The following is a 15,316-nucleotide window of genomic DNA, read 5'->3' on the forward strand; positions in this document are numbered from 1 at the left end:
AGGTACATGCCCTTGACGGGAATCGAACCCGGGGCCCTTCAGTCCGCAGGCCGACGCTCTATCCACTGAGCCAAACCCGTTAGGGCAAGGAATCAGATTTTAAAGGACTCTAGGCGGGCCTTTTTGGGGCAGGTCCACAGGGGAAAGATTGTGGTCTTAGCAAGTGGAATGTGGTCTGAGCGAAAGGGAATGCCGGTTGGGAAGTGGCCTAAAGGTCAGGTCCCAGGGGAGGGGGTATCGATTCAATTATTGGATCAGACCTGACAGAGTCCTGCACAGAAGCACATCGCTCCGCGGCTTTTCACAAACCGAACACCCTCGAGTCACCAGCACCAGGACAGGAAGTGCAGCAGCCCGGGCTGGCCCCCAACCTGACCCTTCCTCTCACTCCCTCCAAAGGTGATTGATGGTTGCTCTCCTGACTTCTCACTTCCTCTGTTTTACCTCTGGATTGTTCAACCAGGAGATAATGGGTGGGTTTCAGAGGTTTCAGGAAGTCCCAGGAATTTTATGCAGAGTTGTGTATTTCTGAGTGGAAGGTCCATTGCACTGTCAATTTTTCAGGGGGGTTAGTGAGCCAAGAAGGGGCCTTTGTAACATTTTTTTTTTTAATTGTTTCTCTAGCCCTAGCTGGTCTGGCTCAGTGGATAGAGCGTCGGCCTGCAGACTGAAGGGTCCCAGGTTCGATTCCGGTCAAGGGCACATGCCCGGGTTGCAGGCTCAATCCCCAGTAAGGGGCGTGCAGGAGGCAGCCAATCAATGATTCTCTTTCATCATTGATGTTTCTATCTCTTACTCTCCTTTCCTCTCTGAAATCAATAAAAATATATTTTTAAAAAAGAAAGATTGGCCTAGTTGTTTAAAAAAATTGTTTCTCACAGGTAATTGCCCAGGACCATTTTGTCCTCTTTGCTAAACTTGTTCAGCTAATGCTTAAGAACCCATTCCCCACCACCACCCAGTTTCTTGCTTTAATTTTTAAAATATATTTTTATTGATTTTAGGAAGGGAGAGGGAGAGAGAGTTAGAAACATCAATGATGAGAGAGAACCATTGATCGGCTGCCTCCTGCACTCCCCCTACTGGGGATCGAGCCCACAACCCAAGCGGCCTGTGCCCTGACCGGGAATAGAACCACGACCTCCTGGTTCACAGGAGCCATGCCCGCCAAGCTAATTTTTTTAATACATGATTTTTTTGGTTAATCCTTACCTGAGTATATTTTTCCACTGATTTTTTAGAGAGAGTGGAAGAGAGGTGGGGAGAGAGAGAAACATCGATGGGAGGGAGACACACATTGACTGGCCCATTTCCAAACATGCCCTGACCAGGGCCAGGGAATGAACCTGTAATCCAGGTACAAGCCTTTGACCGGGAAATCAAACCCACAGCCCTTTGGTGCCCAGGTGGACACTCCAACCACTGAGCCACACCAGCCAGGGCAATATATGATTTTTAAATATGTTTTTATTAATTTAAGGGAGAGGAAGAGAGGGGTGGAAACATCAATGATGAGAGAGAATCATTGATCAGCTGCCTCCTGCACACCCCCTACTGGGGATCGAGCTTGACGTCAGGGCATGTGCCGTGACCTCCTGGTTTATGGGTGGATGCTAAACCACTGAGCCACACTGGCTGGGCTAAACCATTTTTAAGTTTCAGTTCGGTGGCATTAAGTACATTCAGATTGTTGTGCAGCCATCACCACCACCCATTTCCAGGACTCTTTATCTTCCTAAACTGAAATTCTGTCCCCATTAAACATTAACTCGTCACCCCCCACCCCCAGCTCTGAGCACCATTCTATGAATTTGCCTGCTCTAGGGACCTCACATAAGTGGAATCATACGGAATGTGTCCTCTGTGTCTGGCTTATTTCACTTAGCATAATATCCTTAAGATTCATCCGTGTTGTAGCATATGGCAGAATGTCCTTCCCTTTTTAAGACTGAATAGTATTTCATAGTATGTATATACTACATCTTGTTTATCCATTCATCCAACAATAGACACCTAATTGCTTCTACTTGTTGGCGACTGTCAATAATGCTGGTGTACAAATGCAAGCACAGGGTAGGTGTTAGACTGGGAGGGTCAGATCAGACCTGGGTTTAGCGACCTTGATACTTGAGTTCTGGCTAGGAAAGATTTCAGAGCCAAAGCTCACACTACAGGAGAACATTAAGTTTTGTTTTGTTTTTCATCCTCACCGGAGAACATTTAGGGAAATTCACAGAGGTAGAAGAAGCAACTCCTAGACGAAATGGGCTTAGGAAACAAGAGGGAAAGGAAGGGCCTTGGGAGCGTGGGAGTGAGGAAGCTCATGGTGAAGTGTCTGGAGGGAGGCAGAGAGGAGAGGGGAGGCAGAGAGGAGGGGGAAAGCGAAATGAAAAGCTTGGGCGAGCTCCTGGGAGGAGAGTGAGCTGAATCCTCATTCCAAGGGTTTTGAGGGTGAAGATTTTAGGGGAGGTGCCAGGGGAAGGTCTTAATAGAATATTCATCAGCTTTCCAGGTGTGTCCTTGCAGGGTCAAGGTCTCCACTGATTCATTCTCCAATGCAGTTGGTCCTGAGGTCAGCCATGGGGTCGCTGGTCTGGTTTTGCTGCTTTTCTGGGCCTGGAGCTGAAATACAGCTGAGGCCTAGATGTTAATAGTAGCCATCCTTCTGGCTGTGAAGTGGTTCTAACTTTGCTCTTTAGAAGAGAGGTGAGTGGCCTTTTTTTGACGGGGGCATTTATATCTGGCAGGCTATAGTTGTGCAATTTCAAATGGCTAATCTCTTGAACACCTCCCCCACCCCCACCCCCGCCAGCTGATAAGAGAGCTATCATTAGCCCATGGCTTAGAAAGGTTAAGAATTTGCCAAGGTCACAGGTAAACTGCAGAGCCAGAAACTGAATCCAAGGCCTTATCTCCTCATTATTTCATTCTGCATTGTTAAGTAATCCACCCCACTGCCTTTGGGCACAGAAGGTGAGCTCCTGCCACCGAAGGTCACACAGCTGGTGGTGACAGAGCAATGTCATCATCCAATGCTCAGCCATCAGGAGGGTGAGCAACACTGACCTTGAGTGCTGACTCTGGGGACCAGGCTCCATGCCCAGACACCAGACACCAATATTCCTGCAGGAAATAACTCAGGTGTCATGGCTTCTTTTATAGATATACAATATTCCTACTGATTTTTAGAGAGAAAGGAAGGGAGGAGTAGAGAGAACATCAGTGAGAGAGTGGAATATCAATTGCTCTGCCTCCTGCATGGCCCTACTGGGGATCACAGTCTGCAGCCACAACCCAGGCATGTGCCCTGACCAGGAATGGAACCTGTGACTTCTCGGTGCACGGAATGACACTCAACCAACTGAGGCACACCGACCAGGGCAGGTGTCATGACTTCTAAATCTAGCTGGTTCATGAGACAAAGGCTGGGGAGCTTCTTAACCCAAAAAATCTGGGGATGGTCTTCTGGGGTCCTAAACTCTCTTCCTCATTTTATACTCCCTGTCAGCCCGCAAGTTCTCTCGATTCCAGAAGATCTGGAATCGAGACCTTCCCTAGCTCACCCCTACCTAATGTCTTCCAGTGCTTCCTGTTACACCAGAGAGAACTTCAGGGCTCCTGGCAACCCTCTTGCTCACCCCTCTCCAGCCACGCCAATCCCTTGCTATTTCTTAAACAAATTAAAAATTTTCCCCACCTCAGCAGCCTTTGCACTTGCTCTTTCTTCTCTCTGGCTATTTATATTCCAACACCTTTTCATCACTCAGGTCCTAGTTCATATAGCCCCTGCTCAGGAAGTCCAATCCTGATCACCGTCCCCCACCCCGAATCTAGTGACTATCCTGTGACCCTGTTTAATTGCCTTCACAGCAGGTGTTCCGGTTCAAAAGATCCTGTTCATGTTTTCTTTCTTATTATGAGGTCTTGCTGCTATAGCAGTGACTTTCAATGATATTTTTATGTGACCTATAGTAATATAAATTTCACACGTGACCCAGCCACTCAGGTGTCATGGCTGTGTAACAAATTACCCCCAAATTTACTGGCTTTAAACAATGACATGTATCTTACTCACAGATTTGCAGTTTGAGCAGGGCTTGATGGGGACAACTCATGTTTGCTCCTCTTGGTGTCAGCTGGGATGGCCTGACGCTGGGAGTTGGCATCATTTCAATATTCACTCACTTGTCTGGTGCTTCATGTTGGCTTATCTGGGACCTTCATGTTGCCTGGGCCTCCTCTCACCATGGCCACTGGGCTCAGAGAGAGCAACCCAAGACTGAGAGAACTATCACCAGGCAAGAGATGGATCCTAGTTTCTGACCTATGCTTGGAAGTTGCACAGTGTCCTTTCTGCCACATGCTATTTGTTGCTTGTTAAAGAGGAAAGGAATTAGAGTCTAGCTTTTGATGGGGCGTGGCAAAGTTGGAACTACGGTATTTCTGTAGTCATTTTTCAGAAATACAACCTGCCACACCCAGGATACAAATGCAGAATTTGGAGTGTCCCCAGACAATACAGGTACTTAACTAACCCTCCATACACAATGCACTGAATTTTTCCATTGCATTTTGTAGAAACGGCTGATCAGGACCCACTGCTTTTATTTCTTCACCTCAGTTTGAGGAACATGTCACGAGTGTGCAGTTTGTCTTTACTTTACTGTAACCCCGCACCTAGCATGATGTTTGGTGCGTTAAGCACCTTACCAGCTAGCATTTCATATGTTTTATTTAACACCTATATGGCTCCTATTGAGTAACAAGAGAGATTGTCCTCATTTAATCTCACGCCAACCCTGAAGCAAGTACAATGATGATCCTCACTTTGAGAAGGGAAGTGAGGCACAGAGGGATGAAATTATGTGCCCAAGGTAACACAGCTAGTAAGTAGCAAAGCTGGGGTTGGAATCCAATAAATCTGGTTGTAGACTCCATCTTGCTATGCAGACACTTATTGAATTTACTTATTTATTGTGAGTCTCCCACGCACACTTAGAACCTCAGATCCACTAGAAGCAATTCACTGCTTGGCCCTTAGAACGCCGCCCTGCCTGCTGCCGGTGCTCCAACTAAGGAGAGAGCCACAGCTTCAAGCTCTAGCAGCCACTTTCCCGTCTGCGCAGGCGCATCAGGTAGGACCTAGAGGCAACCCCCGCCCCCTCCCTGCGTCGATTGGCCATCGCCAATGCCTGACGCGTGACCCGGCGCAGGCGTACTAGGCCAGACCAGAGGGGCGTCCCCAATTCGTTAATGACTGGCGGAGGACCAAGCCAATAGAAATGGACCTCTTCAGGAAGGGGGCGGACCTAGCAAACAGTTAAATTTGCGCGGGATTGGCACTCGCGCAGTCATGGCGGCCTTCCGCGACATGGAGGAGTTGTGCCAGGGGCTGCTGAGCCTCCTGGGCGCCAACCACGCTGCGGCGCAGCAGCGGCGGCTGCTGGGGCGCTACGGGAAGATGGTGGAGCGGCTGCTGGAGACGCAAGACGGCGCCGAGCAGCAGCTGCGAGGTGAGGGCAGGGGCCACCGCGGGGGCGAGGCCCGGACCCAGGCCCTCCTCCTGGGAGGGTGCGGCCAGGCCGGCCTCCAAAGCCCCGCCCTCCTGCGTGCCCCCAACCCTTAGCCAATTTCCCATGGGGCTAGCGGGCGGGCGCTGCTCCCTCGGAGCCTCAGTTTCTCTACCCGTGAAATGGGCTTTAGGACAGCAGCCACCTTCAGGGGTTTGGTGGTAAATATAGGAGTTCGGGCGCCTGGCGCAGTTCTGAGCGCTCGGTGAGCGGGGACTGGGAGACTCTGGGTTTGAATTGGGGCTCAGGAGTCCCAGCACTTCCACTTCCTAAGGTCATTTAGATGTTTTACTTAGCACCTGCTGTGTGCCAGGCATAGTGCCCACCCTGGATGGCAGCAGAGAACAAAACAAAATCCCTTAGGGGAGCTGATATGCTAGTAGGGGAGGGCAAGAAAAAATGAATACCTCTGGAGGCGACAGGCCAAGGAGAAAAACTGTAGGTTGTGTAGGGAGGAGTGGTGATGTTTGGGGGCGGGGTCAGGGAAGGCCTTCTGAGATGATGTTTTAGCAGGAACCCTAAGGAGGTGAGGGGGGAGCCAGGGCTATGGAGAGGATTAAATACATTGATGTGGATAAAGTGCCTCCGCCTGAATGTGGAGAGAACACTGGACAAATAGTATCATTTTTGTCGAATCCAAGACACCATCAAATATAAGACTCTTAGCCCTGAGCCACAGTTGGTTGGATTTGGGGCTGGAGAGAGAAGAGTCCGTGTTCTAGGGAGCTGGGGTTCTGAGCCAGTGAATCCGGTTCAGATCCAGGCTTCGGAGCCATGTGCCTGCGGACAAGTCCCTGAACCTCTGGGCGTCTGTTCTTCACCTCTCAAATGGTGGGAGGGGTTGGCTCACCTCCCTCAGGGTTGTGAGGATGCGCTGAGCAGGGGCTCCCAGGTTATCCTGCACACGGAGCACACACTCAGGAGGGTGAGTGGGGAAGGGGCAGGAAGGCTTCATAAGAAAGCCAGACCCTCAGCTCTCCTAACAGGAAATCAGCAGGCACCTCTCAAACAGACAAATCAAGAAAGCAGCATAAGCGATTACTTAAAACTATGAAGGTCAGCGCCTGAGAAAATAGTGAAGAGTTGAAAGTCCCTGCCTCAGAGGGGGGCATGTGCGTGCACACGTGTGTGTTTAAATGTTCACAACCATGTACATGTAATAATACTTTGGTCAAAAATGAACAATGTCAGTTTGTAAACACTTAAATGCCAGCCCTTGGAGAAGCACCTGTAATCTGTGTTGGCAGGTTCCTCCAGCTCTGTGGGAAGGAACACAGTCACCCGAAGGTGTTTTTCCTCTTTCTGGATGTTGTGTTCCACACGTGTTTATTCTGAGAAGGTGCTGGCAGTCCATGGTGACTATAAGATGCAAGCTCTGGCTCGAGGAAGAAGTAATTCAATGTGAGAGGGGCTGTCATGGGAGCACAGTCATGCCCCAGGAGGGAGAAGAGAGTGTCCCACTGTCTGGCATTACCCAGGAGGTCCGGATGTGTCCCATGGAGGACAGGCAGGCAGAGGCCCAGGACTGTGAAAAATGTGGCATTTGCAGAATGAGGCATCTTTGCAGCCAGAGCAGAGAGAAAAACCCGTGGTGGGGTGAAAGGGAGGGAGAGAGGAGGCTGGCAGGAATAGTGAAGATGCTCAAAGGGCCCTGGACCTTGTCCTGGAGACACTGGGGAGCCATGGGAGGTCTTTGAGTAGGGGAGTGACTTCACATTTGGCCTCTGATGCAGCCATTCTGAAGGTAGAAGGAAGAGAGGATCGGCAGATTGGCAACAGGAGAGACCAAGCCAGGGCACATGGGGGAGGCGTACAGGGTGGTCCTCGAGGGACAAAGGACCTGCACCAGGGAGGCAGGGGGACCTGTCAGGCCTGGATGGCCAATCGGATGCAGAAAGTGAGTCAGTGCCAGGCTTCTTGCTCGGGCAGCAGGAGGGATTGTGACGTTATAAATGAAGATTAGGTGTGCAAGAAGAACCTTAATTAATCAATTAATTAATTTGTGTGGATTCAAACGTGTTTCCGTGAAATGGCAGTATTTATGTGAGGTCCAGGTGAAACTGTCTAGTGGGTGTTCGGAAATAAGATGAATGGGTTGGAGAGCTGCAGACAGGGAAGTGGGACCGTTCATCGTTGATGGGGGTGGGGGGCGCGGCGGGCGGGGTAGTTGAGGCCACAGGCCCGTGAACCACAGTCTGCTCCTCGGGCTCTCCCAGGACAGACCCCAGGAAGCCCGAGTTGAGGGGCCTCAGCCTTCTCCCACCCCGCAGAGATCCTCAAGGCAGAGACGGATGTGGCCCAGAGCCTTCTCGATGCGAAGGAGCAGGCGTGCCAGGGGGGTGCTGAATTGCAGCAGATTGAAGCCAAGCTTCAGAAGGCCAGCGAGCAGGACACTCACCTGAAGGCCAGCCTCCTATATCCTTTCCTGCTTGTTTGAAACAGCTGGGCCTCGGCCTCTCCTGGGAGGTGTGAAGTCATTCACACTAGAACCCGTGCTTGGAGCCAGAAGCCTGGGCCCATGGGGCTGCTGTTAGCCTGTAGGCAGCCCTCCCTCCAGAGTCAGGGATCCTTAACTTCCTGCTCTACTCAGCTCACCAGGGAGCTAGAGGACCTCAAGGAGGTTGAGGCTGATCTCGAAAAACAGGAGAAGGAAGTTGACGACGACACGACGGTCACCATCCCTGCAGCCATGTAGGTCCCATAAATGCCAGTGTGAGTGCATGCCTGAGTCTGTGTGTTCAGTCCACAGCTTTTTTCGGGGGTTGATGCTGGGGTAACTTTCTTTTCTCTCTCTTTTTTTTTTTTTGTATTCTTATGCAGGTATGTGGCTCAACTTTATCACCGAATTAGTAAAATTGAGTGGGATTATGAGTGTGAACCGGGGATGATCAAAGGCAGTATCCTTTGTGGAGAAAAGGAGCCCTGTGCACTGCAGGTGGGGATATAAAATGCTGCAGCCGCGGTGGGAAACAGGATGGGGGTCCTATACACTTCCGAGTGTAAATCCTAAAGAGCTGAAAGCAGGGACTGGGACAGATACATCATTGTTCCTAGTAGCATTGGTCGCAGAAGGTGGAGGCAACCCATGTGTTCATTGCTATGGAATAGTATTCAGCCTTAAAGGGAAGGAAATTCTGACATGTTACAACATGCTTGAACGTGGAGGACATGCTGAGTGAGAAAAGCCAGAAACTAAAAGATAAATACTGTAAGATTGCACTTACATGGGGTCCCAGGTTCGGTTCTGGTCAAAGGTATGTACCTCGGTTGCAGGCTCCTCCCCCGCCTGGGCCCTGGTCGGGGCACGTGCAGGAGTCAAAGTCATAGAGACAGGAAGTAGATGGTAGGTTTCAGGGGCTGGGAGTTAGTGTTTAATGGGGACTGTTTCTGTTTCACAATGAAAAGGTTCTGGAGATGGATGGTGGTGATGGTTGCACAACAAGATGCATGTGTTAATGCCCCTGACCTACACACTTAAAAATGGTTAAGATGGTGCCCTTGCCTCTGGATAGAGCGTTGGCCTGCGGACCAGAGGGTCCCAGGTTCAATTCCTGTCAAGGGCATGCACCTCGGTTGCAGGCTCCACCCCAGTCTGGGCCCTGGTGGGGGCACGTGCAGGAGGCAACCAATCGATGTGTTTCTTTCACGTCGATATTTCTGTCTTTCCCTCTCTAAAAATCATGGAAAAATATCCTTGGATGAGGATTTTAAAAAAAATGGTTAAGATGGTAAATTTCATGTTATATGTATTTTACCACAATTTAAAAAACAATATTGTGCATTATTAGAGCTTAAAATTTTCTTCACGAAAATCTGTTAGTCTCTACACATCGTACACATTTTTGAAGGCATCCTTTTGCTGGGGGGGGGGGGGGGCATGGGGAGGGCGGTGCGTCGGGTTTCCTTACATCGTGCCCGCAGTCCATCGTGGCCCCAGCGTGGCCCAGCCCATCCACCTGGACAGCACCCAGCTCTCCAAGAAGTTCATCAGCGACTACCTTTGGAGTTTGGTGGACACGGAGTGGTAGCCGGAGCCTCTCGGACTGTCTTGCACAGAGCGGGAAGCATTTGTGGTGTGTGGTTAGTGCCTCGGTGGTGAGATCAGCTTAAAATTAAATGTTTAAACGTAAACGGGATTTTTACTGAATTCTCCCCCTCCTCCTGATTTTTTGCCTCAGATGCTGGACTGCCCCGGGCCAGGCAACCATAGAGAACTGACTTAACTGCCAGGCCTGTGACCACATCTGTGACAACACCGTGCCAATGACACATAGTGTATGAAGACAGATTCCGGGTCTTGATCATTTATTATTCAAGTTTGGCCTTTTTTTTATTCATTCAGAGAGTATCTTTGAGTGCCACTGTGTGCCGGAACTGTGCTAGGCACCCAAGACACAGATGAAGGTGAAAAGGATCCCTTTGCCCCGTGGAGGAGTCACGTGTGAGCAGATGCCACCCCAGAGCTATGCCTGGTCAAAACTCATTTCCCAGCCTCTTTTGCAGCTAAATTGAGCCACTGAAATGTAAGTGGAAGTGTTATAGGAAACTTCTAGAAGGATCCTTAAAAGGCAAGGGAGTATACCCTTTCTTGCCCCTGCCGTTTATTTTCTGGAATTTGGGTGTGATGGCTGGAGACCTGGCAGCCACATTCCACAAGTAAGGAGGGGTGCAGCGCTATGGGGGTGATACAGAACTGGTATCTGATGATGGGAGAGCTGGTGTCAGCCCTGGACTTCTTTAAAGGGGGAGAAGAGGTTGACCTTAAACTATCCTGTGTGTGCCATTGTTACTTTTGTGTTTCTATCCCAAACAGTCAAAATAAACCCTAACTGATTAAGCATGGAACCTAGACCAGGGCCGGCCAATCAGTGTTCATCTAAAGCTCATTTCTGGTGATTGGGTACTCAGTGGGAAGCTCGAGACCTGCCTGCCTGAGGAGGGGGAAGTAGAGCCATGGACACCTGTTGCCCCCTGGATACAGCTTTGCCCGAAGCCAGTAGATTGTCCCAGGAAGCTCTGGGTGTTGGGTTCTGTACACCCCTATACAACTGAAGTGTTTACAATCAGCACAATTAGTGTTTTAATCAGAGACGGGCATTCTAGGCAGCGGGAACAGGAAGTTCTAGCAGCACCTGAGCACATCCAGTGGGCTCAGCACTGACCCCGGAGGTCCTGGGGCAAGGAAGCCTGCCTGCGGGGCTCTGGGGAGACGGGCCCAGTAAAGGGCCAATCGCCCATTCCGCTCACACGGTTCCAGAACTCCAGGGGCCCTGCTGCATGCCAGCGCCTGGCTGTTCTGTTCACACAGCCCTCCGGGCTGCTGCTGTTCCCCAGTCAGTTGAGTCTTGCGGTGTGAAGTGGGAGCAGAGCCCCCATCTGCACCATCCACGTCTAAAGGGCAACAGACGACCTACACTGGGGTTTTCCACCTCGGCCCTGGTGACCGTCGGGGCCAGTCATTGTCTGGTGGGCAGTCCTGGCATTGCAGGACATTGAGCAACATCCCTGGGCCTCCACCCGCTAGATGCCAGGAGCACCTACCTCAGTGTGACACCCACAAATGTTTCCGGCTACTTCCAGTGTCCCAGGGGGAGTCCCCCCAAGGCTGCTGACCAGCCTTGCAGCCAAAACAGGCTTTGGCCTGTGGTCAGCTGAGTAACAGTGGTCACTCTGGTGCCATTCCTGCTAGCACAGCTGGCCTCCCACCTGCTCACCTTTGTGGGGGAGGTGCCAGGAGCGCCCCCGGCCCAGCTGAAAGTCCAGGACAGGAGAAGAGCATATTTCCCCTAAACCTAGAGTGCCTGGAGAGCAGCCGTGGGGTTGGGTCCATTGTTCCAGGGGGGCCATGGAGGCCTGTGCCTGCCTGCGGCTCGGTTTCCCCAAGAGGAAGATGGACCCTTTAGGGAGACTGCATGAACCCAGGCTCAGGGGCCATGTCTGTCCTCCCCTACACCCCAGTCTCCAGGGACTGACCCAAAGGAGTGAGCAAGTGTGTGTGGGAGCATGGCCTGGCCGGGGGCCCTGTGGGTGGGTGGGTTCAGGGAGGTGCCTGAGCTCACGGGCGGGGAGAGGCCCTGGCCCTCCAACATGCTTCGGCCCTGACTCACTGCCGGGATCTGGCCAGATGCCTGGGACAGCCAGCAGGATAGGCTCAGGCCCACAGCCTCCAGCCTGCGCCCCTGCTCCCACCCCCGCCCATTCTTGGAGCCTCTCCACCAGCTCTTTTCTGAATTCTGGAGGCTGGCCAGAAGCCGCTGAGTGCTAGCCCAGCCCTGTGGAGGAAGGAGTAAGATTCATGTCCCCAGGACCAGGGAGTAGGGAACCAGGCCACCAGACTACAGAACTGAGGGTCAGCCCTACACCGCCGCCCCATTCCTAATCCTGCGCCCACCCCACCCCCAGCGTGGGCCCGGCACCATCCTGAGCAGGGAGGACGATTCATGTTACAGATGGGGAGACGGGCATGGCACGGACCAGTCAGGACAGTGGGGGCCCAGGGTCACTTCACTTTTCAGATGCGAAGGGGCCTCTGAGGCGTCTGCGCCTTGTCCAGGGTCACACAGGTAGAAAGAGACCAACAAGAACTGAGACTGACACCTGCACTTGGTCAAGCCCTAAAGGAGACAAGCAGGCCTGGGTTCAGATACGTGAAGTCTTTTTTTTTTTTTTTTTAAGGTGTGGGAGGGGGCATATAGTTTTGTTTTGTTATAGATTTTTTATTGATTTCAGAGAAGAAGGGAGAGGGAGAGAGAGATAGAAACATCAATGACACCCCTACTGGGGATCGAGCCCGCAACCCAGGCATGTGCCCTTGACCAGAATTGAACCTGGGACCCTTCAGTCCGCAGGTTGATGCTCTATCCACTGAGCCAAACCAGCTAGGGCCGTGAAGTCATTCTTGATCAGTGGTTGCTGGTCAGATATGCACACTCCTGGTCGACCTGGCTGACAGGTGGTGTTGCTGAGGCCAAACCCTTCACCACGCACCCCTGGCAAGCTCAGCGAGCAGCTGGGGGCAGGCCAGCAGGACCGGTCTCTGGGCATCGACACAGCATTGTTTGGATTCCCGGGGGGCCTCCGTGTGTGGCCCACACTGATCCACCCACACGGCGGTCCCAGGACCCCCAGTGGCCTCAACTGACTGAAAAATGTGGGCTCACATCTGTGACCTGCACCCCGTTCAGGAAGCCACGCTCCGTGGAGGCCATGGCATCATTGTTGAGCGGGTGCTGTGTGCTGGCTCCATGGCTCCTTACAGGTAAGGGTTGGCAGCTGATGTTGGCAGAGCTGGGGTTTGAACTGGATCCAGAACTTGAATTTAACCCTGAGGTCATTCCAGTTATTGATAAATGCTGTTGGTATTTGGGGGGGCAAGGGCTTTGTAGGAGGCCCAGAGAGGAGGTGTCATGAGAGCCCAGACCTGAGCCCCCAGGGGACAAAAGTCGGAGCCAGTGATCCCGGCAGAGGGAACAGCATGCGTGAAAGCTGGTGTTCTGAACCACAAAGCGGCCAGCTGACCAGCCTTGCAGGGGACCCTGAGGCCACAGGGCTTGATCACGCTGGGCCTGCAGTCCAGTGAGACATGGGGCAGATTTCAGAGTCCAGGGGTGCTGGTCTCACTGTGAATTCCCAAGCTCCCCTCCTTCATCCCAGGCAGCGTGGGAGAGGAGGCCGGGGTGAGTGGGAACAGCTGGGCTGGGAGGGTGGGGCTCGGGGAGGAGGAAGCCCCTCCGCTGAGGGCAGGAAGCTGCACTGAAACCCAAGCTGAACTGCCTGGAGGGGAGACGACCTGGCCCAGAGCTGGGTGACAGGACCTGTACAAGCTCACAACCCTCAGCCTCATTCCTTCATCATCTCAGGGGGAGCGGGTGCTGCTTTCCCCCCACCCACCTCCCGGGCAGGGCATTGGGGGGCAGCTCTCCCCCTGTCCCCCTTCTCCCCCTTCCCTCCAGAGGACCTGGGCCCAGCCCCGCAGGCTCCAGCCTGACTCACCACAGGCAGCTGTGGTTTGGGATGCCAGGACGGGGCGGGCAGCAGCAGAGCATCGGGCTTGGGAGAGCAGCTTCCTCTGCCACCCACCCGGCCTGCCAGAGCGGTCGAGCCCGCACCCATATTGGGAGGCAGCTCCCAAACTCCAGACTGCCGCCCCCACCCTTCCAGGACCAGCGCCCTGGGTGCCGGCCGAGCCCATAGGCCAGGGGGCTGGCCAGACAATCCAGGGGGGCTGAGCTTTACCTGGGACAGTCACACCTTTCACTGAGGGACCCCATTCTGAGCCCAGAGGACCAGCCAGAAAGGGGGTCACCCCCCTGGTGACCGTCCCAGGCTGGTGGTGGAAAAAGGCCAGGGAGTCGGTCCAGGGACCCCGAGCCTCCCCCTCCCCATCTGTAAAGTGGGTGCCGGTCACCGCAGGGAGCGGATGAGTTCATCCCACAGACATGTACATCCTTGTATGTGACAAAGCTCTAACCCCAGTCGGTGCCATAGTCAGTGCCCAGCGGGGTGCCTGATGGGTAGTAGTGACTTCTCCTTAAACAAAGCCGCCAAGGCCAGGTACCAGAAGCTTCCCTGCCTCTGCCTCTCCCACCCCTTCACAGCTCTCACCCCTTCACAGCTCCCTCCAGCCATCCCTCGGCCAACTCCCCTGCACAGGCCATTCAGGTTCATTTGTCCCGTTTGCCACATGGCTGAGCAAGGGCTCAGTCAATCACCCAATTATTGACCGTCCGTGTGCAAGCCCCTGATGCTTCCTGTTTGGCCAGTTCAGCTTTCACCCCCAGAGGCATTTTGGAACCTTCCCAAGACAAAAGGCGGAAGGAAGGAGGGAAGTGCCACCCTGTGGACAGAAATGATAGCAGTCCCTGCAGCTCCTGGCCTTCACCTCCAACCACAGATCACAGAACGGGAGGCGGATTAGCCTTGGCCCCAGTTTTATTGGGGAAACTGGCTTTGATGGGCCCAAGGTCATCTGTCAACCCAGGCCGCCTGACTCAGCCTGTGCTCTGCCCCTGCCCCAGGGTCTGTTCCTGCCAAGCCTTCCCTCAGCTGTGGGGATTAATTAGAGGAAATAATTTAATATTGCTATTTGCCCTTTCTCTATAATAGAAGTGTCAGATATGAAAGAAAATTAGTAAAATGTATATGAAAACCTTCCTCCTGTCAGAGTCTGGGGCACACCACGGGACCCAGAGTCAAGTCCCCTCCCACCCACATGCACCTCAAAATCGTGTGAGACCCAGACCCGGCCGGCCCCCCCATTGGGCTAGATCCAGACCCGGCCAGTCCCACCCTTGTCAAGCCCTGCCAGGTGGGGGACATGGCCTGAGATCCCCTGTCAAGCCCCACTGGGTGGGGTGCACGGCCTGAGGTCCTCTGTCAAACCCAGCCAGGCAGGGGGGCCCAGCCTCAGGTCCCCTGGCCCGGTGCTGGGACAGGGGGCATGGCCTGAGGTCCCCTGTCAAGCCCCACCAGGCGGGGGGTGTCATCTGAGGTCCCCCGGCCTGGCGTTGGGGTGGGGGGAGCAGCCTGAGGTCCCCTGGCCCAGCACCAGGACGGGAAGCGCACCTTGAGGTCCCTTGTCAAGCCCCACTGGGCGGGGGGCGTGGCCTCAGGTCCCCTGGCCTGGCACTGGGGTGTGGGGTGTGGCCTGAGGTCCCCCAGCCTGATGCCAGGGCGGAGGGGGGGGGTGCAGCCTGGGGTCCCCTGTCAAGCCCCACGGGGGCGGGGAAGGGAGTAGCCTCAGGTCC

At 53.4% G+C, this 15,316-nt stretch overlaps 1 protein-coding gene across 2 annotated transcripts; it reads left to right on the forward strand.

The window, feature by feature from the left end:
• The first annotated feature begins 5,353 nt into the window (after positions 1 to 5,353).
• Positions 5,354 to 10,388, forward strand: SPC24 (SPC24 component of NDC80 kinetochore complex). Of its 2 annotated transcripts, XM_054716870.1 has the most exons (6): positions 5,354 to 5,513; positions 7,841 to 8,001; positions 8,161 to 8,261; positions 8,391 to 8,467; positions 9,492 to 9,643; positions 9,913 to 10,388. In XM_054716870.1, the coding sequence occupies exons 1-5, from the start codon at positions 5,354 to 5,356 to the stop codon at positions 9,596 to 9,598; spliced, it is 606 nt and encodes a 201-aa protein (XP_054572845.1). In that variant the 3' UTR covers positions 9,599 to 9,643; positions 9,913 to 10,388. The 2 variants fall into 2 exon arrangements, with proteins under 2 accessions (XP_054572845.1, XP_008156257.2); XM_008158035.3 differs by lacking the exons at positions 8,391 to 8,467; positions 9,492 to 9,643; positions 9,913 to 10,388 and having other exon boundaries at positions 7,841 to 7,985; positions 8,157 to 8,265.
• Positions 10,389 to 15,316: the final 4,928 nt, after the last annotated feature.

Source organism: Eptesicus fuscus, chromosome 6 (genome assembly GCF_027574615.1).
Source record: "Eptesicus fuscus isolate TK198812 chromosome 6, DD_ASM_mEF_20220401, whole genome shotgun sequence".
Classification (NCBI taxonomy): domain Eukaryota; kingdom Metazoa; phylum Chordata; class Mammalia; order Chiroptera; family Vespertilionidae; genus Eptesicus; species Eptesicus fuscus.